The following is a 24,148-nucleotide window of genomic DNA, read 5'->3' as shown; positions in this document are numbered from 1 at the left end:
TGGCAGCCTGTTTTTTTTCTTTCTTAAACAGAGCTACATTACTGTTAATTCGTACTGAGTTTACTGCCCATCAGGATCCCTTAGACATTTTTATATGACTTAGCTGCTGAGTCACGTTCTCTTTCTCTCAAACTTGTGCAGTTATTCTTTGGACTTTCCTTAGTGGTCTTTCTTTTCTTTTGTGCCTCTCCAGATGCCCTGGGCTTGGTCTCTTTTACTTATCAGGTGCATTCATAAGCCAACTGCTTATTGACTGTATTACTGTTAAGGACTCACACTTAGATTCTTTCCCCAGGGGATTGCCTTTGGGAGACTGAAGGGTGCCTCTCCCGGAGGTGCCTGGGAATTGACATTCATCTCCTGATCAGATGGTCTGTAGACAATAACTGACTGGTATGGAGGTAGAGGAACTGAGCTCCCTTGCCCCTAGGAGGGACAAATGCTGTTATGGAAGTTATATATTCCAGAGCTCCCTGGGAGATCAGGCAGACACCAGGGTACACCTAAAAACATATTCTAGCTTAGCTTCTTCCCCTTCTCTATCTTCATCTCTCACTTCCTACAGGTTTCTCCTGAGGGCACAACCTTATGCAATTGTAGATTACTTGCACATGAATCCCAAACTCAGGCTCTGTTGCTAGGGAATCTGACCTAATTTTATGACTTCTTTCGATTATAGCACACAACTGTTTCTAATATTTTTGACTGTTATAACCATTCTTTTCAAAAGTACTAATGACCCTACTTCAAATAGGTTATTTTGAATTGCTTATGCATTGTTGCTTGTATTTATTGAATCTCTAAGGGCAACACTTTTTCAGGAAAAGAATTACCTTTTCAATATTATGACAAATGTCAATGGGAAAATCAGATCAAAATGATAAAACTTTATGGCTAAGTAAACATGCATGGAATCGATCCGTTCTATTAGATGAGGATTACCTCCATTGCATTTACAAATGTCACATCCCTCACTGAGCTGTTGACAGTCGTGCCATTTTAGGAAGACATTCTATTTCAGTCTCATGGTGTCAGGATTTATGTGCAAGAGGTACCTTTTACTCTTTAAAAATTACCATTTGGTTTTGTCTGAATGATGCCTACCCTTTATTTTTATTTTTGGTGCTGGACACCTACTTGGGCAAAAAGCCTGGGTCTTCAATGAAAGGCCCATTTCTGTGTCACAGTGTTATGTCTTTGGGCACAGCCTTGTATCAAGGGGAAAAGTCTCTGAGAAAGTTGCCAGCAGCACTCCTGGTGGCCCTGGATCCTCACATATGGAAGTTATTGCCTAAAATGCATCACCTGATCAGAATGACAAATCACAAGATGAAAAGTTGTCACTGTGAGGTAGCATGACCCCAAGGCAGCCGCAAGGGGTTGGAGGTAACACACAGGTCTGCAACCACCCAGCTCACTCAAGGAAGACTGAAAAAAATCAATGTCATCAAGACCCGAAGAGAACATGTTTCTAAAAAATTCTCTTGCATTGTGTCTAAATATCAAGTCATCAGATTCAATGTGAAGCCAGCAGTACGGGAAGACATAAAAAACAGTGTAGAGGATGATAGGATTTTGATTTTGATATGTTCAAGAAAATGGTCATAATAATTGGTTGTCTGGAGGATGTGAAGAGTTGTAACACAATTAAAGACAATAAGAAAAAGCACCAACCAAAACAAAAAGGAAAACCAAAATGTGACTGAGAATGTAGCTAGTTCTTTTGGGAGATTTTCTAGTCTTCACATCGATGCTTTAAAAGACTCTCACCCAAAGAATTCTTAGGGTGGGAGATCACTGATAAAACTTTCATCAAACATGCCAGCATGCATGCAGAAGAGTAACAAATCATTAAATTCTTGAGCAAGTGAAGGTATTGCCCAGAAACCCACTGCCAAAGCAGAGAGTGAAAAATAATCAAAAACAATTTTAAACAAAGAAAATTGATATCCTTTTTGAGTGAGATCAGGCATGGAAAATAGGTTTTGTTTCATGGATTACCTCTGACCAAATGATAATTGTTGCCTGGAGCTCTGTTGAGGAAGATTGAGACTAGATCTGGGTTGATTGAAAAAGAATGCTGATATGGATTAGTAATGTCTGTCACAGGTGCAAGAGGGGTAACATGTACTATATTTTTGCCATTTTTGTGAGAAATACCATGAGGTGGATAAGCTCAGATTCCATGAAGAGTAGAACTGAACTGGGTGTCAAGAGACCAGATTCAAGTACTGTGTCCTCCATTAGCTAGTAGTTTGATTTTGATCAAATGATTTCAGCCATCTGCACACTGGTTTCCTTTTCAGGCCAATGAAGTTTCTATCCTCGATGGTCTGTCATGACCCTTTAAATTTTAAAATTCTATGATCGATTAATAGTCAAACTCCAAATGCATTATTATGGAGTACTCAGGGATATGTCTTAGTTTGAGTGCCTCCTGAAGAGGACCCTAAGACAGGATTCAAGTGCAACTTATTTGACTAAGAAAGTAAAGGAAATAGGCTGGACGCAGTGGCTCATGCCTGTAATCCCAGCACTTTGGGAGGTGGAGGTGGGTGGATCACTTGAGGTCAGGAGTTTGAGACCAGCCTGGTCAACATGGTGAAACTCTGTCTCTACTAAAGATACAAACATACAGAAATTAGGGCTGGGTGTGGTGACTCACACCTGTAATCCCAGTACTTTGGGAGGCTGAGGAGGGCAGATCATGAGGTCAGGAGTTCAAGACCAGCCTGGCCAACAATTAAAAAGATAATTTTTTGTATCTTTGCAAAGATACAAAAATTAGCCGGGTGTGGTGGCAGGTGCCTGTAATCCCAGCTACTCGGGAGGTTGAGGCAGGAGAATCGCTTGAACCCGGGAGCAGAGGTTGCAGTGAGCCGAAATCGCGCCATTGCACTCCAGCCTGGGTGATAGTGCGAGACTCTTGTTTCAAAAAGAAAAAAAAAATACAGAAATTATCTGGGTGTAGTGGTGCATGCCTGTAATCCCAGTTACTTGGAAGGCTGAGGCAGGAGAATCGCTTGAACCCGGGAGGCGGAGGTTGCAGTGAGCTGAGATCGTGCCACTGTACTCCAGCCTGGGTGACAGTGCAAGACTCTGTTTCAAAAAGAAAAGAAAAAAAAAAAATACAGAAATTAGCAGGGTGTGGTGGTGCATGCCTGTAATCCCAGTTACTTGGGAGGCTGAGGCAGGAGAATCACTTGAACCTGGGAGGCGGAGGTTGCAGTGAGCCTAGATCACGCCACTGTACTCCAGCCTGGGTGACAGAACAACACTCCGTCTCAGAACAAAAAAAGAAAGAAAGTAAAGGAAACCGATGGGGCACATCATCAAATCAGCTCCCACTTAATCCCACTAGGGAAACTCACAGTGAATCTCTCTGGGAGGCAAGGTTGCTGCTATATATTTATACCAGCTCCTGTCCACCACTGGATGAGGGCTGGTGGTGGGGGATTGTGGAGGGGGGTTCAATATACCTGCACTTCCTCTCTGCTACACCAGCAAGCCAAATGAGGTCTGTCACTAAAGAAAGTCCCCAGGCAAGAAATACAGTTGGAAATATATCCAGGGTGCATTTAAACAGTAAAGGCTGGGGAATACAGACAGGGTTGGCTATGCTAGGATTCTTAGGGGGATAAGTAAAAAAGCTCACTGGCATTTGGGATATTAAATACAATTGATGTTCAAACATTATAATAATAAACTATCTGCTTTTAAATCCCAGAGCCGAGTTATGAGTTTAGAGAATTCTGTGAAATGTAATAGTTATTTTCCGTACGAACACCTATAAGGAAAGTTTATTTATTTATTTTTCATTTTTTTGAGACAGGTCCTCACTTTATTACCCAGGCTGGAATGCAGTGGTGCCATAATGGCTTACCGCCACCTTGATCTCCTGGGCTCAAGCAATCCTCCTATCTCAGCCTCCTGAGTAGTGGGGACTACAGGCACATGCCACTGAGCCTGGCTAATTTTTTAAATTTATTTTTTGTAGAGATAGGGTCTCAATATGTTGCCCAGGCTGTTCTTGAACCCCTGGGCTCAAGTGATTCTCCCACCTAGTCTTCCAAAGTGCTGGGATTACAGACCTGAGCCACTGCACCTGGCCTAAGGGAAGTCTTGAAATTGGCATTGCTGGTAATGCTTTACTGTTTTCTCCACAGTCCAGAGACGAGTTCAGCAAGAAAGATTGCCTTTCAATCAGGAATGTTGTAGCTTCAATCCAAACCAAAGAAGGTCTGAATCTCAAGTTGATAAGTGGAGATGTTCTATATATCTGGGTAGGTGATGCCATTTAATAAATCTACCAAGGAACAATGGGATCTAATTAACTTGTTCTGTGACTTGTTCCATGATTTAACTTGTTCTTTGTCTTAATCAAAGATTAAAGATATCAAAGATAAATTTGAGAAGTTAAACCCACTTAAAGTTTATGCAGAAATACACTTACCATCCCCTATATTCTTCCACATGTACTCATGTGGAGGGGTTCAAGTTCAACCACAAACAAGAGTTTGCAGATCCATCTCTTATTTCTCTGTAACTGATCTTGACTTACTCTCAACCCAGTTCTATTTTTCTCTCCTGCGCCAGTCAGCATTATTGAGGAAGATATGTGTACACCACAGTATAGAATCACCCTTCACAAACACACCTTTGCTTCTGCCTGAGCACTTTGCAGAAGCACAGGAAGAACGAGGAGGGATAAAGGTTACCAGAAGAGGTGCTAAATCCTCACCCTGGCTGCTGCCTATCCCTCCTCTCCTACTGCTTCCTCTTCCTTGGAATCACCAATTAACAGAAGATTCAGGCCCTATAATCCTCCTATAGTTGACAGTCATCATGCTCAATCCTGGCTGCAGATCATAATCATCTGGGGGACCTTTTAAAAATACAGACTCCCAGGCCTCACCCCTAGAGATCCTGACTTTAATTGGTCAGGGATGTGGTGTAGGTGACAATAGTTTTTGAAAGCATTCCAAGTGATTATCTTATGCAGCTAGGGCTGAGAATCACTGGTCCAGATGCTTCTTAGAATTCTATAGCCCCACCATTTGGACACCTGATGTTTACCTCAGATGGCAGACATGCAGGACTAACAGAAAGAGAACTCTGCTGAGAAACTGGGAGACTCTTCTGGATTAGGAGCCACTGGAAATATTCTTTGCATTTACTGTAGTTAATGGGATGGCAGAGGGGAGGCAACCAGCTGCTTTCTTCATGTTCTCTAGAGTTTTTGGAGTCCTCTGTCACGTGGGTTCAGGACTTTGTCCTCAAATCAGCACGTTTAGAAGTTGCATCTTACCATTTTACACAGAATTGATCTGACTCGCACTAATCAAACTCAAGAGACTTACTTATAAAACTGGAATTGTAATTATTTTGTTTGCAATGAGAAAGATAATTGCCATGGCTACTGGTAATAGTGAGCTGTGCAACTGAGTATTATGAGAGTGATTGGTGAGTAATATGACCAGAAGAACTGGATGATATAAAAGTACAGTAAATTTATTTTTCACTCTAGGCGTAGGCATAGTGTGGTGAGTAAGTAGACGAACTCTAAAGTCCGTTCTGGCAGGGTTCAAATACTGCTCCACCACTCAACAGCCACTGATTTTGGTCAATATCCATCTTATGTCTCAGAGTTCTTATCTATAAATATGGATGATGATGATATGAGGTTGTTATGAGGCTTAAAATGAAATAACTCATATAAAGCACTTATCCCCTGCCTTGCACATAGAAAGGACTCAAAAAAATGATAGCTATTATCATTATCCCCTTATGATGGTCCACTTTATACTTTACCTTACTCAATTAGTACTACAACCTAATTAAGATATATATGACTTGCCCACATTTTATAGATAAAGAAACCAAGGTCTTTTCACTATGCAGTCCTCCGAGTTGATTATAAATTTCATGTCAACTCATATTGGGATTTACCATTCTTACCATTGGGTGGTGCTGTATAAACTTTGGAATTCACTTTATCTTTCTTCTCTGAATTCTTTCTCCTATCCAGTTAGTTTCCAAACCCTAATAAGCCCTCTTTCAAAATATCTCATGTACATGCCTTTCCTTTTCATTGCTATTGACTACAATACACATTTCAGTACACACCATTCCCAACCCCCAATCACGCCTCAGTACTACCCTGACCTCCTTGTCACTCTTTAATCTGTCCTCCACATTGCTGTTTGATATATATTCTAAAAACATGATTTTAGCAGGTACTTCTCTGCACATACATCTTTGGTGTCTTCCTTCTACCTATAGGGCAAAGTCCAAAAAAGTGTGACTTTCCAAGTATTCCATCGTCTGGCCCTAAATCTCTTCCCAGCCCCTCTTCTCACTATTGAACCTCTGCTTCAGCTAAATTTGAACTACTTTCTGATCTTTCACAATCCTATGCTTTCTTTTTTTCTTTTTCTTTTCTTTTCTGTTCTTTTTTTTTTTTTTTTTTTTTTTTTTGAGACTGAGTCTCGCTCTGTCGCCCAGGCTGGAGTACAGTGGTGTGATCTCGGCTCACTAAAACCTCCGCCTCCTGGGTTCAAGTGATTCTCCTGCCTCAGCCTCCCAAGCAGCTGGGATTACAGGCACCCACCACCACGCCCAGCTAATTTGTGTATTTTTAGTGGAGACCAGGTTTTGCCATGTTGGCCAGACTGGTCTCGAACTCCTGACTTCATGTGATCTGCCTGCCTTGGCCTCCCAAAGTGCTGGGATGACAGGTGTGAGCCACCACACCCGGTCACAATCCTATTCCACACACCTTGAATGCCTTGCTGCCTTCTTTCTACCTGACCCAATTACAGCCATTCTTCAAGGCCTATCTCAAATTCTTATCCCCTTTAAAAGGTCTTCACTCACTATTCCAATCTAAATATTTTCCTATCTTTTTTGAAATTCTATACCAACTAATATTTGTATATTTAACCATGTCTTTTGATTATTTTGAATTGATTTAAACGTTATGACAAGGTTACTTTTTCCATTGTTCGTTTTTTCCAGATAGAGTCTGGCCTTGTCACCTAGGCTGGAGTGCAGTGGCGCAGTCACGGTTCACTGCAGTCTCAATGTCCTAGGCTCAAGCAATCCTCCCACCTCAGTTTTCCAAGTAGCTGGGAATACAGGCCACTAGCTAATTTTCCTCTTTTTTTAATTGTAGAGACAAGGTCTCACTGTGTTGCTCAGGCTGGTCTTGACCTCCTGGGTTCAAGCAATCCTCCTGCCTCGTCCTCCCAAAATGCTGGGATTACAGGCGTCAACCACTACGCCTGGCCTATTTTTTTACATGTTAATATATTGCTTCCCCAAACTGTGTAGGAATCAGTAAACAGAGAGTGAAACTGCAAGTGGGAGTGAGGAGAGCATGGGCTAGATCAATTTTGTTTTGTTTTGTTGTGTTTCTTGGATGGCTTGCTCATTCTTGTCTCTGCAGGGGGCTTCTCGGATCTTGACATTGGTTTATGCTAACTTCATATAATAGCGCATATGCTAACTAACATTATATGAGTGGACCCAAGAAAGCTAATTATTAAGTTGAGAAATATAACCTATTATATGTCGCAGAGACATAGACATCTTTTAATTTACCATGAAGAAGAGTCCCCAAAGAACCAGGACAACCAAAATCCACATGATCAGGCTGGGCTCACTCCAGGAATCCCAACGCTTTGGGAGGCCAAGGTGGGCAGGTCACTTGAGGTCAGGAGTTCAAGACCAGCCTGGCCAACATGGCGAAACCCCATCTCTACTAATAATACAAATATCAGCCAGGCATGCTGGCACATGCCTGTAATCCCCACTACTTGGGAGGCTGAGGCACGAGAATTGCTTGAACCTGGGAGGTAGAGGCTGCAGTGAGCCAAGATTATGCCACTGCACTCCAGCCTGGGGAACAGATCGAAACTGTGTCTCAAAAAAGTAAATAAATAAATAAAAATTAAAATTAAAAAAAAGCCACATCATGAGGGTGTTTGTCTCCTCCTACTCCCAAATTACCAGGGAATCAGAAGGTTTCTGGTGAACACAAAATCTGACTAATAGGAGTTACGGGCTGAATATGTAACATCTCATGGCATTAGGCTATGACCCTCATTTCACCAAATGAACAGCCTTAGCATTGACATTGGAGAACTCGATATCCCTGGACAGGCTAGAATGGATACTGCCTACCCTCACCTTAGTGATTTTCCTTTGCCAAGGCCTTCAGGGTCGACCATATCCTCCTTCACATCGACCTAGTCTTTCTTTTGGTATATTGTTAAATTCAAAATAAATATTCTCAGTTCCTGCCAGCCTAAGAGCAATTCTTTCTCCCTTCCCGTCTCTCTGTCTCAATCTTTCTGTGTTTTTGTTTCTCTCTGTCTCTGTCTCTGTTTTTCACTTTCACTTTTCTTCTTTCTCCATTTCTCTCTCTCAGTCTTTGACTCTCTGCCTCTGGTCTCTGACTCATTTTCATAGCTCTACTCTGACTCATTATGTTTGATTTCACAGCAGTGGTAAATATATTTCCTTAATGTCTAAGTTTTAGAAATGACCTCATCATGGTGTTTCAGTGCTAACAATAGACTGTAAGCTCCTCGAGGGTGGGGATGACATGTTAGTATGACAGGCAAAACATATCCGTGCATTAGCCCATAATACTCAGTAAATTTACAGGTGCTCAGTCATTATGTATTATTGACTCAATCTCTTAACTGTTGCTTTTTTCGTTAAGGCTGATGTCATTGTCAACACTGTTCCCATGAATCTTCAGCTTGGAGGAGGACCACTATCTCGGGCATTTTTGCAGAAAGCTGGTCCCATGCTCCAGAAAGAGTTAGATGACAGCAGGCGGGAAACAGAGGAAAAAGTGGGTAACGTATTCATGACAAGTGGCTGCAATCTGGACTGCAAAGCTGTGCTCCATGCCGTGGCTCCAGATTGGAATAATGGAGCGGGGACTTCTTGGCAGGTAGGGAACGCTCTTAATTCTCCACCTCACTTGGTAGCTTTGGGAATCTTCTTCTGGTGTGGTGTAGATCTGTGCTGAAGGGAGGCAATTTTGCCCTACAGAGGACAGTTGGGTTGTTACAACTGCTACTGGCATCTAGTGAGTAGAAGCGAGGGATGCTGCCAAATATCCTATGATGCACACACCAGTCCCCACAACAATGAAGTGTCTGCCCTAGGCTGTGAAACCCTGTATTGATTGAACCCTGTCTGTCTATTGCAATCTTTATTACATTCCATGGAGAATCCATCACAACTACCAGTTATTTCCGAGTAATTGACCCTTGGAAGTAGCAACAGTCACTGGGATTCTACAGGAGGGGTGTCTAAGATGTAATGTAATAATCTTTCAGTATAGCAAAGAGGTGTGCCCAGCACTGTGGTGAAGAATAAAAGAGTCAGTGCCCTTTCGATAACATCATTCCCACCTCCACTCCCACTTTAATTTCCCAACTTTTTTTCAGAATATAAAAAAGTAATACAATTACATTGTGGAAAATATAGAAAAGTACAAAAAGACAATAAAAATAATAATCCAACCATCAAGAGATAACTGTTTTCTTCTTCTTTTTGAGACAGAGTTTTGCTCTGTCACCCAGGCTGGAGTGCAGTGGCGCCATCTCAGCTCATTGCAACTTCCGCTCTGCCTCCTGGGTTCAAGTGATTCTCCTGCTTCAGCCTCCTGAGTAGCTGGGATTACAGGCACCCACCACCAGGCCTAGCTAATTTTTGTATTTTTAGTAGAGACGGGGTTTCACCATGTTAGCCAGGCTGGTCTCAAACTCCTGACCTCAAGTGATCCACCCGCCTCGACCTCCCAAAGTGCCAGGATTACAGGCATGAGCTTCTACTGTGCCTGGCCTTAAGAGGTAACTTTAGTTAACATTTTACTATATTTCCTTCAAGTCAACTTTATGACTTCATGCATATTTATTTATTTATTTTTTGAGATGGAGTTTTGCTCTTGTTGCCCAGGCTGGAGTGCAATGGCACGATCTTGGTTCACTGCAGCCTCTGCCTCCCGGGTTCTTGCAATTCTCCTGCCTCAGCCTCCCAAGTAGCTAGGATTATAGGCATGCGCCCCTACACCTGGCTAATTTTGTATTTGTAGTAGAGATGGGGTTTCTCCATGTTGGTCAGGCTGGTCTTGAACTCCTGACCTCAGGTGATCTGCCTGCTTCATCCTCCCAAAGTGTTGGGATTACAGGCGTGAGCCACTGCAACTGGACAGCATATTTATTTCTTAGTTGAGATTCTCTCTCTCTCTCTTTTTTTGTTTTTTAATTGAAACAGGGTCTCACTCTGTCGCCCAGGCTGGAGTGCAGTGGCGCAATCTTACCTCACTGCAACCTCTGCCTCCTGGGCTCAGGTGATCCTCCTACCTCAGCCTCCCCAGTAGCTGGGACAACAGGCACACATCACCATCCCTGGCTAATTTTTGTGTTTTTGTAAAGATGGGGTTTCACCATGTTGCCCAGGCTGGTCTTGAACTCAAGGGCTCAAGCTATCTGCCCACCACAGCCCCCCAAAGTGTTGGGATTATAGGTGTGAACCACCGTGTTAGGCCCAATATTATCTTTTTTTTCTTCTTCTTCTTTTGGCCCAATATTCTCTTTAAACATTTTTAAATACCGTTTTTTGTTTTTGTTTTTGAGACGGAGTCTTGCTCTGTCACCCAGGCTGGAGCTGGAGTACAGTGGCATGATCTTGGCTCACTGCCAGCTCTGCCTGCCAGGTTCACGCCATTCTCCTGCCTCAGCCTCCCAAGTAACTGGGACTACAGGCACATGCCACCAAGCCTGGCTAATTTTGTTTTTGTATTTTTAGTAGAGATGGGGTTTCACCATGTTAGCGAGGATGGTCTCGATCTCCTGACCTCGTGATCTGCCTGCCTCAGCCTCCCAAAGTGCTGGGAGTCACTGCGCCCGCCACCGCACCCGGCCAATACAGTTTTTGGTTTTTTTTTTTTTTTAAAAAACTTAACATAAATACTGCATGTTGTTAAAGATTCTTCATAAACACCACTTTTAGTTGCATTGAGGTACCATTTTTATGCAGCCATTCCCACACTGTGGACCCGCCTCTCCTGAATGAGTGTGACTCTCTCTGGAAAGTACTCTGCCCTGTTTTTGTTTCCTCTTTCTGACTTCTCAGGCCCTGATTAAGCCAACAATAGCAGAGAGGTCCTTGTCAGACTTACTGGGACCACAACTCTTTGTTTTCCACCAACTTAAGCCCTAACTTATGTAAATGTACTTTGCACATTTCAGATCATGGCAAATATAGTCAAGAAATGTTTGACAACTGTAGAAGTGCTATCTTTCTCATCAATCACATTTCCCATGATTGGAACAGGAAATTTGCGGTTTCCCAAAGCTGTTTTTGCTAAACTAATCCTTTCAGAAGTGTTCGAATACAGTAGCAGCGCAAGGCCGATAACTAAACCTTTACAAGAAGTCCACTTTCTGGTATATACAAATGACGATGAAGGCCGTCAGGTATGTTTACATATCCTATCTGCTTAATTCTGGCAAGTGAACCCAAGAGCATTCAGATGTTTTTATAGATCTAGGAATAACTGTGTTTTCTACTCCTGTGCCCATAAGTGATAGTTGCTAATGGGAGGTTGCCATATGACTTAACTATGAGCCAACACTGATAACTCATGTTCCTAGACAGTTCATCAACAGACAAGCTAATCGATAATAAATACATTCTTAGAAAGAAGTGGAAAGTTATTGGCATAAAAACGGCCTTGACATTTTAACACTGACTATATGAAAGCTAAGTCATGGCTTTATCTATGGGGAAAGGGCAGAATAAGAGAAGCCTCAAAGATTTAGTTATTTGGATAGAATAGACCAGTCTATACAAGTCTGTGAGTGTCTACGAACTAGAAATAGCAGCACCATATTCAGCAGTGGAGAAGCAGTCAAAGCACACTAAGTAGTTCCCACTGACATTAGAAGAATGGTATACCTAGGTTTAATCTCAGTTTTGCCATTTAAAAGTTGGGTGACATACCTCTCTGAATCTCAGCTTTTTTTTTTTTTTTTTTTCCAGACAGAGCCTTGCTCTGTTACCGAGGCTGGAGTGCAGTGGCACCATCTCGGCTCACTGCAGCCTCCGCCTCCTGGACTCAAGCAATCCTCCCATCTCAGCCTCCCTCGTAGCTGGGATTACAGGCATGTGCTACCACGCTTGGCTAATTTTTGTATTATTAGTAGAGACGGAGTTTCTCCATGTTGGCCGCTGGTCCTGACCTCAGGTGATCCACCCACCTTGGCCTCCTGAAGTGCTGGGATTACAGGCGTGAGCCACCGCGCCCAGCCTGAATCTCAGTTTTATCAAGTGTAAGAGAGTGTGATAATAACACCTTTCGGAGTTGTTCTAACTATTAAAAGGGGTGTATTTGAAGTGTTTTGCATGATATCTAGCACATAGAAAACCCCCAAAACTGGTTGTAGTCATTACCTGACTTTAAGGACTGACAGGAAATTGCTACAACTTACTAACATCACCACTTAAACAGGATCAAAGATAATTTTGTTTTTTAAGTTCTTAGTTATTCTTACCCATTCTGGATGGAAGTGTGGTCTTTCCAGAGATGTTTCCCAAAATTCCCCAGAAACACTCCAAAGTATTGCATGATGTAGTTTGTAAGTAAATTTATCCATCGGAAATAATAATAACAGTTTAAAAAATAACATTTAGCCCCAAAGGTTCTTAGTTTTCTTTCCCCCAGTAAATATAAAATATCCAGAGACATATTTTCTTGCTCAAAGATAAACTGGGGTAAATTATTATTAGCAAAATATTCATGATATATGTGTCCTTGTTGAGTTCATAATAACATCTGCCCTTTACTGGGGTGACATCTCCAGTAGCAATCTGGAAAGTAACTGCCCCAAATTTCATTGTTAACCAAGAATTAGAAACATGGACTGGTACAGGCTCACGCCTGTAGTCCCGTGCCAGCACTTTGGGAGGCTGAGGCAGGGGGATTGCTTGAGCCCAGGAGTTCAAAACCAGCCTGGGCAACATGGCAAAACCTCATCTCTGCCAAAAATACAAAACATTAGCCAGGCATGGTGGTGCACATCTGTAGTCCTAGCTACTTGGGAGGCTGAGGTGGGAGGATCAGTTGAGTCCAGGGAGTTGAGGCTGCAGTGAGCCAAGATCATGCCACTGTAGTCCAGCCTGGGCAACAGAATGAGACCCTGTCCAAAAAGAAAAAGAAAAGAGAAAGAAAGAAAGAGAGAGAGAGAGAGACAGAGAGAGAGAAAGAAAAAGAAAAGAAAGAAAGAAAGAAAAGAGAAAGAAAGAGAAAAAAAGTAGAAAGAGTCCCAAAGATACCTGAAAAGAAAGAAAATGGATGAATACAACCCCAGTGAAACTTTATAACTCTACTCCGTCACCCATTGCTCAGTTTTATCACTCACACGACCCAAATGCCTTTTTGTTTTTTCATTTCTAAACAAAACTTCAATGTCTGAGGTTTTCTACTGTGAATTTTCATGTTTTCATTCAGAAGGCTTTGGCTGGACATAAGAGATGAAGCATACTGTATGTGTTTGTTGTTAATCACCCCCAGAATGTACCTAACAGCCAGAGATGCCAAGGAACGTTGTTGCCCTGACCCTGCTCACCTACAAATGCTCTACACTGCCCTCAGCACATTGGATGTAGGAGATTAGAATTATGGAGTTTCAAAAGAGGAGGGATAACTGATAGTGGTCACAAAAAAGGCATGTGACTTCCTGCAGAGCCAGAGTCAGCACCCCTGCTGACATACTTGCCTGGACAGTGTTAGATTACTCCCAGGGTAAAGTAAATCAGCACTGCTATTTGCTGAGAAAATTCCTAGGTTGAGCTGCAGTCCTTTAAGAAGTCTCTGAAGGAAGAGGAAATCTTTTGAGAACTATTGTCATCAACTCTTTGATATTGGATGATCAATGCTCCAAAGAATTGGATTAATATTTTTACACAACATTGTTGTGGTAACTATTTCTATTTCCAGGCATTTTTAGATGAATTCACTAAATGGTCAAGAATAAATCCCGACAAGGCCAAGATTCCCACAGCTGGAGATACCCAAGGTCTGGTAAAGTCATTCTGCTAAGGAAATATTTCCTTTTGCTGAGCAACTCTTCAGTGGTAGTTGAAGTCCAATAGAAGGAGGCAAAGCTAATTCACATGAAGAACAAATCTGTGATAGAGGAGGTATTACAGCATGTCCCATTGTCTGGGCACACAAAGAAACAATCGCATATTAACATGAACCAAATCAATGGTAATGAAACCAGTTTCTAAGAAATGGTAATAAAAAATAACGAAACTGTGCCTGGCACACTATACTTTACTGATTCCTGTCTTATATAGTATATTATTTAACATGTACAATGGCCCCATGGCAGGTGGTTCTGTTGCCACTCTATAAATGTCAAAAGGTAGATCTAAAGGGTTTAAGGGATGAGCTGAAGTGGCATATCTAAGTTGTAAGCCTCAGAGTGTGGAGTGGAGAGTAATATGTCAACAGGTTAAACATAACTTCCTCTGAGCAGTCTTTTTTTTTTTTTTTTTTTTTGAGATGGAGTCTTGCTCTGTCACCCAGGATGGAGTGCAGTGGCGCGATCTCTGCTCACTACAACCTCTGCCTCCTCGGTTCAAGCCATCCTCTTGCTTCAGTCTCCCGAGTAGCTGGGATGACAGGTGTGCACCACCACACCCAGTTAATTTTTCTGTATTTTTAATAGACACACAGTTTCACCACATTGGCCAGGCTGGTCTCGAACTCCTGACCTCAAGTGATCCTCACACCTCAGCTTCCCAAAGTGCTGGGATTTCAGAGTAACCTTTATATTGCTACACCTGTGGTAATAAAAGACCCTCCTAGGAGTGTTGTCTGCAAGAAAGGACAGTGCCCTTTTCACACTGCCTTTTTTTCCTCACTCCTCTCTCTTGACACCACAGCAGCTCTTGCCAGTAGACAGACTGGCACAATCAGATATTTCTGCCTCATCCTATGTAACTCAGAAAATGTAGATATGCTTACTGTCACAAAGCATTATTTTCTAATTTCCTTTAAAAAGAAAACCTAGCTGTTTAAGAGGCCAGGAGATACGGTAATATTTGGGTTTATGTTGGCGGAAAAGAAAGAGGGCCGGGCTGGGAAGAGAATAGGGCCCCAAGATGAGTGCTCTTCCTCCGGAAGCTGAGCCAGCCCATTCTTTACCTATTTCCTTTCTTTTCAGGTGTGGTTGGGACTGTCTCTAAGCCTTATTTCACAGCATATGAAATGAAAATTGGTGCAATTACTTTTCAGGTTGCTACTGGAGATATAACCACTGAACAGGTAGATGTTATTGTAAACTCAACAACAAGGACATTTAATCTGAAATCAGGTACTTTATTTAAGCAATACATTGTAATTATTAGTATGACTAATTTCTGGAAGGGAAATTGTGGCAAATATTTGCCCTGAGTAGACAGAGAGTGTTGTAGAAAATATGTAGTCCCTGAACTCAGGAAGATGTGGGTTGAATCCCAGCTACGTCACTTACCAATGTATAGCTGTGGACAAGTCACTTAACCTCTCTGAGTGTCAGTTTCTTTGCCTGTCAAATGCCTATTTCCCAGGAGAGGATGAGATGGGGTGTCAACTGATATAAAGGTGGAGTGTAACTGACGCATGGTACTTAGTGTCAGCTCTGGACTGTTGAATTTCCACATCTATAGTTTAGTACCTCTAAGTTCCTCTATTTTTATTTTCCTTTTTATGCAACCCAGTTGGCATTCACAACTCACCTCCCATAGTTCTTCTCTTCTCTACATTACACTGACCCAGAAATGAAACGCAAACCTTTTTCTTTATTTTCCCTGAAATGTCTGACCACTCCCATCATAGTAACACATTCAGGCATGCCCTCCCCTCATATGTCTATTAATTTATAACGTATACACATACACTCTTAACCTTTTTGGGTTTTTTGAGGTGGAGTCTGATTCTGTCGCCTAGGCTGGAATGAAGTGGTGTGATCTTGGCTCACTGCCACCTCTGCCTCCGGAGTTCAAGTGATTCTCATGCCTTAGCCTCCTGAGTAGCTGGGACTACAGGCATGCGCCACCACCTAATTTTTGTTGTTGTTGTTGTTAGAGATGGGGTTTCACTATGTTGGCCAGGCTGGTCTCGAACTCCTGACCTCAGGTGATCTGCCTGCCTTGGCCTCCCAAAGTGCTGGGATTACAGGCATGAGCCACCGTACCTAGCCCTCTTAAATTTTTGTATATTATAAAACGTTGACTTTTAAGTTAAAAGGGTAAGATAAAACATAAATAGAAATAGAATTTAAATATTTTCCAAGTTGAAAAATATTATGGAACTTACCATGCAGAAGTGAATCTGTAGAATATCCATTTAATTCATTGGTCATTCCATTTTTCAGTCATTTAAAATGTAGACATAAATAACATTTGGTTATTTGAAACACGCTAAATTGAACCTATGCATTTATCCCCGTCCCCTTTTGGATTCCATTAATACAACTGTAAAGGAATGAAAAGGATATAAACACACAAGAAAAAAGAACATTGGAAGGAAAACAACTATGAACAGAAGATAACAAATTTTTAGATGATGGGGAGCTGCTAGCCAAGAGTGGTAACTGCCATGGAGTAGAGAAAATTTAGTACCTGCAGGAGAGAAGAGTAGCCCCAGAGATACAGGAATTGGAGGCTGCTGGTATCTGGGAAGGCAGGGGGCAAGTACAGAGATAAAAACAAGGTTGAATGAAATTCAAGATCAGTAGCAATTAGACTACTTGATTGGATCCCCCATCCTATACAGCAGTAACTTTCCTTGCTCTTCCCTGGCCAGAGATGGGAGGTTTATTCTCTAGAGAAACAGAACCAGAGGGATTTTGGACTTAGGGCACCAGGCATAGGTGAGATGAGGAGCTAGACTGAAAACTGTTTAAGAGAACATCTGTGTACCAAACATTGAGTGCCCAGCCCCTCTCCCTGCGTGGATCCCAGAGCAGCAGACAGCAGGTGCTGCCTGCTTGCCTTATACTGAAGCCCACTGGTCAACACGCCTTCTTGAGTAGAACTTCTAAGCTCACTCTTAAATAGGAATGGACTGGCGAAAATCACTTGACATTTGAAAAAAGTCTTCACAGCAAAGACAGAGACCAGAACAAACAAGTTGAAAAAAGATTTTTTTAAAAAGACACATTTTATAACACACACACATAATCAAGGATATATAGATATCTTCATAATGATAAAACAACTAACATTCATTCAATATTTTCTGCACGCCAGGTTCTGTGCTAAGCATTTTTCATCCATTACCTCTTTTAATGTACAAATAACCCTGTGAGGGAAGTGCCATATTAGCCTCTGTGTAACAGATGAGGAACTTATTAGTCACATACAAGCTAGTAAATCCTGGAGTCAACTTCAACCCAATTTATCAAAATGCAAAGTCCATGTTTTTAACCACTGAACCCAGCTGTCATTAGACTTGACCAAAGTGGTGAAGCTACAACCTTGACTGGAAGATTCACTGGACTGAAACCATCTGTCTAACTGAATGGGGCAGGGAATCAAATAACTTAGTAAAGTGCTTGATTTTATTACAGTTTTGAGATCCATGCTTCTCATTAGTATCAGAACTTTTATTTTTATATTTTCATTCATTTTTACAACATAATAAGGGTCGAATGCAAAAAATTTCAAATAACTGCAAAAAGAGTCCTGTATAAATAGAGAAGGTAAAGTTGCAGATGCCAGTCTTTCAGATCCTGGGCACTTCCATGGCACTGAGATCAGACTGTTCATCAGCCACTGGATGGAGGTTGCTATAGAAACAGCAGTTGGTTGGGCATGGGGGTGGTCAGTGGATTATGCACAAAAGGGTGAGTTGAGCAGAAGTCTAATGTACAAAAGCTATAACCACTTATTGAATTCTAACTGATGCCTTTTACCATTAACATGTCTTATTTAGGTGTGTCAAAAGCTATTTTAGAAGGTGCTGGACAAGCTGTGGAAAATGAATGTGCTGTACTAGGTATGGGCACATGTTACTTTTGACTACAAACTTGAAAATCAGAGGGCTGAGATTACAATGAGAGGATGTACAGGAGGACTGGGGGTGGAGTAAGTAGCGAGCAAAACTTTGAAAGAAGGTTGGTTCACTGGAAGAGCAGGCACAGGTGGTGGGACTTGGAGGCTATGGGGGAGAGGTTCTTTATCCCACCATCTCATCTGCCTCTTACTTCCTGAGTAGTAAAAAGAACCCAGGCCTGGGTCCTAATAATCCAGGCTCTGCCATTTACTGAGCGATCCTAGGCGCGTCATCTAACTGCTAAGAGCTTTGCTTCTCTCATCAGTAGGAAAGTTCTACTAATAAGTAGTGTGGGAAAGCTGTGCCACAGGTGGTTTTGAGGATCAGAAGGAACAATTAATGTGAAAAGTTCTGTAAACTGTAAAGTGCTGTACAAACTTTCCCCAACCTTGTTCTACTTCTTCCAACACAACTGCATATAACCAACTTCTAATCCTTTTATGAATGAGTGTGGACTTTGAGTGGGGAACCTAAGGTAGTGATTATAAACTATTTGTCCTTTAAAATACCCCTTGCAGAGTAGGGTAGACAGTCAGCTGTGAATGTGCTTTCAAGAAGTCATAGTGCACCATGTTTGACAATGTATTCCCGCAACTGACCTGCTACAGTGCCTGAAACTCCTATCTTAGTAGCTCTCCTCTGATTAAGAAATTTCTCTGGAGTGAATAAAGCTCTGGAGTGAGAGCAGAGGAAGATAATATTTGATCACTAACATGAGGAGTTAGCAGGAGTTGGAGCACTGGGAGAGCTCGCTGTGCCTGGGAGGCAGGAGCAGAGGATGAAAGTGGGCTGCACAACCTGGAAAAGCCTGACGAGGCTGCCTGGGAGGGAGGTGAGAAGGACGCCCGAGGGGCCCTAGGGAGTGCCTGGGCATGGGTGCTCCTCAGGAGGGCAGGATGGGATGGGCAGGGATCCACTCTTCTCCTCCTTCCTTTTGCCGGCCCCAGCCTTACTCAGAGCAGTCTGAACCAAAGAAGCAATGCCTTAAAATGGCCCTGGTCATTTCCTTGTGCTCAAGAGCTCTAGAGTCCTGAGCGAAGGAGAAGTTTTCATCCTTTTACACCTCCGTGCCACAGAGTTCGTTGCTTTTACCTCCTTCAAAAATTAACGTGGCTGAATGAGCCACGTTATTTTTTGCTCTTCTGGGACAGCAGAGTGGGGGTTTAGAGCTCTGGAGACTGGCTGCTTGGGTTCAAGTCCCAGGCAATCTTTGGCTACTGACCTTACCTCTCTCTGTGGCTGTTTCATGTGTGAATGGGAAAACAGTACCTGCTTCACTGGCTTGTTTTGAGGATTGAGCAGATTAATGCAGATAAAGTGCTTTTGAACAGCACCCCAAATACTCAACAGTGTATTTGTTGAGCTCGAGAATTCTGATTGTAAAGAAAATGTGGCTGTCACAGTCCAGTGAATGAAACCAACAGGCTTGAGGGAGGCTGGGTTTCACAGCCTTCACTGATGTCAGCTATGTTCATTTCTCAAAAACCAAAGTGTTGCCTCCAGTAACTAATGGGCTGCATGTTTGTTTTTCTTCCCTTTTTTTCAGCTGCACAGCCACACGGAGATTTTATAATTACACAAGGTGGATGCTTAAAGTGCAAAATAATAATTCATGTTGTTGGGGAAAATGATGTCAGGAAAACAGTCACCAGTGTTCTAGAAGAGTGTGAACAGAGGAAGTACACATCAGTTTCCCTTCCAGCCATCGGAACAGGTTTGCAGCTTATCACTCTATAATAAAATTTGAATGATACAAATTCCTTTAGATTTAGTCTCACTCTTAAGCAGATCAATGCTGAGTCCATCTGAAGGTGGCAACAATGATGTAAATCAGAGAGGGGGCCATCTTTTAGATCCGGAGGGCGCCACCAGCTACTGGGCCCAAGCCTCTTTCCTCCATCTTTCTTCTTTCTTTCTTTATTTTTTCAAGACAGAGTCTCACTCTGTTGCCCAGGCTGGAGTGCAGTGGCATGATCTCAGCTCACTGCAACCTCCTCCTCCCAGGCTCATGCAATCCTCCCACTTCAGCCTCCCAAGTAGCTAGGACCACAGGTGTGCACCACCACACCTGGCAAATATTTGTATTTTTTTATAGAGACAGGGTTTCCCCATGTTGCCCAGGCTGGTCTCAAACTCCTAGGCTCAAGCAATCCGCCTGCCTCAGCCTCCCTAAGTGCTGAGATTACAGGCATGGGCCGCTGAGCCCACCCCTTTCTTGTTTATGTTCCCTAAGTATCTTTCCAAGTTTGGTCCTTAACTTCATAGTTTTCTCACTCTTCATTTTTTCCCCTTGGGGGATTCATTTGCTCTCATATCTGGTAACATTTCTGCACTGACTCTCAAATCAGCATTTCTCATTCTCTCCAGGATCTCCTCTGGGGAAGTTTTCTGTTACTAAAAACTTCATTACATCAGAATCCAAACTCATGATCCTCCCTTGAAAACAGACACTCCTCTTGAGCTCTCAGGCTTTTTCGTTTCCTTCTTCAGTGGTGCCATGATGCTCCCAGCTACCCTGGCCTGCCATCCTTGCTTTGTTGTGTCCCCAGACCCCCAGAGTCAGCAAGTCCTGCTGAATCTTCTTCCAGAGAGTTATTGAGTTCCAGCCTTTCTTTTCGTTTCCAAACCCTTCAGACCTCCCCCATCTGGTTTACTTCAATGTCTCCCAGTCGGCTCCTCATTCATGCGTTCGTTGAATTGAAATGCCGTTACCCAGGCTCTGTGCAAGGCACTGGGGAGAAAATCATGAGTAAGATGCAGTCACTCCCCAGGAGCAACAAGCTCAGGTTTGTCCTGCTCACAGTGTCTAGGAATGCTTTCCTCATCTCTATCGTATCATTCAGTCATTTGCTCTTCTTAGTTGACAGTGCTACTGGTCACTCACTTCCTGATTCATTCACATCCATGTCCCCTGTCACTCTCATGCAAATGAGGGCTTCTTCCTTGGGAAGTATTAATAGTATGTAGCCACAGATTACCATTAATCTAAGAGAGTTTTTCAGCAATTAAATTTTTGATCTTAGAGCCACCACCATCATTTTAGCTCAACTCTGTAGACTTCCTTCTTCCCAGATTAAAACAGAATGCTCCTGCAGGTATTCCAGGCCCCTCTCGTATAACCCCCAGGACACCCTCCAAAGTTTGCAGTACATTCTTCCTGGCTTCCCCACTGCCCTTATTAACACCTATAACCTCTAGTTATAACCTTTTGTTATCAGTGGTAATGAGGGCAATAGGGAAGCCAGGGGGAACGTGCTGCAAGCATTTTGTTACCACTTTTTGTTCCTTTTGTTCATTCATTTCTCCCCATCTGGAGCCTCTCCCACACCATCTGGCTAATTACAGCTCTCACAAACCCAAATTGTTTTGTTGCCATCACCCAGGGCAAGCACTCTGCTACTTGGCACTGGGCAAACAGAATGGAGTAAGCTCTGGCCCCTCCAGGAGTTCGTGATTTTGGAACAGATGCAGGACATAGTAACCGAGAATGATACCCAATGCAGAGATCACATGGTGTGATCGGCCACATAATGGGAAGGTTTGCAACTAGGCAGGTGGAATGAACCTGTCAAGGGACTGCATACAGAAAGAGAAGAGGGCTGAAACCAGAACAGTGGAAAATGCCCACAGGTAGATTGTGGTGGGGAAAGGGCAGAAAAATCAGCAAAAGAACCAACCAGTAATCCTAAGTGTTGGAGGAGGATAAGTGCAAAACCCCAGAGGAGGAAGTGGGAGGCCATGAAATGCTTGTGCCAGGCCTCTTCGACTGTGAATACATTGTGAGATCCTCAAAAGGGAAGGACCAGATCTTTATCTCTTCTCTGCCCTGTTGAGTGAAGAATCATTGCCCTTTAAATTTTGTTGAATGGCGGAATGAATAACAGGTGATTTTGATGATGCCTCCAGACGTGCTCATGGATTTTCTCTTCCCCATTGATTTCAACGAACATTTTTGAAATGTTTCTCAGGCCTGGTGCAGGGGCTCACACCTGTAATCCTAGCACTTTGGGAGGCTGAGGAGGGTGGATCACTTGATTGCTTGAGGTCAGGAGTTTGAGACCAGCCTGGCCAACATGGTGAAATCCTGTCTCTACTAAAAATAGAAAAATTAGCCAGGCGTGGTGGCAGGCAACTGTAGTCCCAGCTACTCAGGATGCTGAGGCAGGAGAATTGCTTGAACTAGGAAGCAGAGGTTGCAGTGAGCTGAAATTGCACCACTGCACTCCAGCATGGGTAACAAAGTGAGACTCCATCTCGAAAACAAAAAGATGGACAGAAAAAAGAAATGTTTGCCAGGCGCAATCTATTTTGAGTACCACTAAACTCCCATGAAGTAGCTGGAATAGCTACATTAATTTTAGTAGTAATATTAATAATTGCTAAGATTTATTGAGTCCTTACTACATGTTCTAGGTGTTTTATATGTCAAAGCTCATGTATTCGTTACAGTAACCTTATATAGGGTGATCAATTCTTTTGAGTTTTTCCAGGACTTTCCTGGTTTTAACACTGAAAGTCCCATGTTGCAGGCAGCCTCTCTGCTCTGGGGAAACTGGGAAGGTTGGTCTTGGTACCTATGACATGGAAACTATTAGCAAAGACAAGTTTATTGTGAAGATAATGAAGCTTAAGTTATTGGACTTCACTTGCACAGGATTTTTAACAGACCCTGAGAGAAGCCCTAATAATGTCTTCACCTGGTTATATGACTTAGTAAAATTTAAAAAGTAGGATATTTTAACCATCATGAATTAAGACCACTATTTCTCCCCACTTTGACGTCTCATACTTCCCCTTGCACTGGGTGATGTTGGGGTGGCTATAAACATTTACACGATATAGCTAAGGAAAGTTGCCTTAGGAATACAATTTTCAGCATTTTAAAAGATATACTTTGTTGTGATTTCTTTTCTGATTCTAAATATTCACTGTTATACATAATTACATACTTATTCTTTTTCTGAGATATATAAATTTCAAAACCTGGATCCATCCTAAACTCTGTGTCCCCATTTTGTAGATGAGGAACTTGAGGTAGGTTCAACCTAGCAACAGAGCTAGGTTCAAAGCCATGCCGCCTGGTCCCAAATCCTGCACAATTTTTACCATTACATTTTTTTGTTTTGTTTTTTGTTTGCTTGCTTGTTCGCTTTTTACTATTACATGTTTTTTTTTTTTTACCATTATATTCTTACCTACTGTATTCTTAGCTACCATATTCTTATCTCTGTTACCTATTACCTTCTATTATTACCCCCAATTTCTAGCTGAGCAAACTGAAGTATACAGATGCTATAGGTTGAGTGTGTCTCTCCAAAATTCATATGTTGAAGTCCTAACCCTGGTACCTCAGATTTAGAGGTAGGGTTTTTTTTGTTTGTTTTTTGTTTTTTATTTGTTTGTTTATTATTGTTTTTTGAGACAGAGTCTCGCTCTGTCACCCAGGCTGGAGTTCAGGGGCACTATCTTGGCTCACTGCAACCTCCACCTCCCCAGTTCAAGTGATTCTCCTACCTCAGCCTCCTGAGTATCTGGGATTACAGGTGCCCGCCACCATGCCCAGCTAATTTTTGTATTTTTAGTAGCGACAGAATTTCACCATATTGGCAAGTCCGGTCTCGAATTCCTGACCTGAATTGATCTACTGGCCTTGGCCTCCCAAAGTGCTGGGATTACAGGCGTGAGCACCTAGTCTGGAGATAGGGTCTTTAAAGAGCTAATTAAGTTAAAATGAGGCCATTAAGGTGGACCCTAAACCAATATGACTAATGTCCTTATAAGAAGAGGACATTAGGATACTGCCAGGTATGGAAGGAAGAACATGTGAAGACACAGAGAGAAGACAGCCATCTACAGGTCAACCTTGCTGATACCTTGGCCTCAGTCTTCTAGCCTCCAGGATTATGAGAACATCAGTTTCTGTTGCTTAAGCCACCAGTCCATGGCTTTTTATACCGCAGCCCTAGCTAACTTCAAGAGGGATCAAATGACTTACTGAAGATCAGACAACTAGTAAGT

The 24,148-nt window shown here is 42.5% G+C and overlaps 1 protein-coding gene across 10 annotated transcripts in view; it reads left to right on the top strand.

Moving 5' to 3' along the window:
- Positions 1-24,148, top strand: part of PARP15 (poly(ADP-ribose) polymerase family member 15) — a 54,930-nt gene that overhangs the window by 18,384 nt on the left and 12,398 nt on the right. For 2 of the 10 annotated variants that reach the window (XM_005547983.5, XM_074033313.1), the window contains exons 2-8: positions 4,167-4,283; positions 8,729-8,965; positions 11,274-11,501; positions 14,024-14,102; positions 15,258-15,407; positions 18,011-18,073; positions 19,677-19,844. In XM_005547983.5, coding sequence (XP_005548040.4) covers positions 4,167-4,283; positions 8,729-8,965; positions 11,274-11,501; positions 14,024-14,102; positions 15,258-15,407; positions 18,011-18,073; positions 19,677-19,844 — 1,042 coding nt within the window. Of the gene's footprint in view, positions 1-4,166; positions 4,284-8,728; positions 8,966-11,273; positions 11,502-14,023; positions 14,297-15,257; positions 15,408-18,010; positions 18,074-19,676; positions 19,845-24,148 lie in introns of those variants that run through there. The other 8 variants (XM_065539143.2, XM_074033314.1, XM_074033318.1 and 5 more) reach the window with 7 other exon arrangements.

The sequence above is a fragment of the Macaca fascicularis genome, chromosome 2 (genome assembly GCF_037993035.2).
Source record: "Macaca fascicularis isolate 582-1 chromosome 2, T2T-MFA8v1.1".
NCBI lineage: Eukaryota > Metazoa > Chordata > Mammalia > Primates > Cercopithecidae > Macaca > Macaca fascicularis.
The sequence above is the reverse complement of the archived record's forward strand: the minus strand, read 5'-3'. Positions and strand labels throughout refer to the sequence as shown.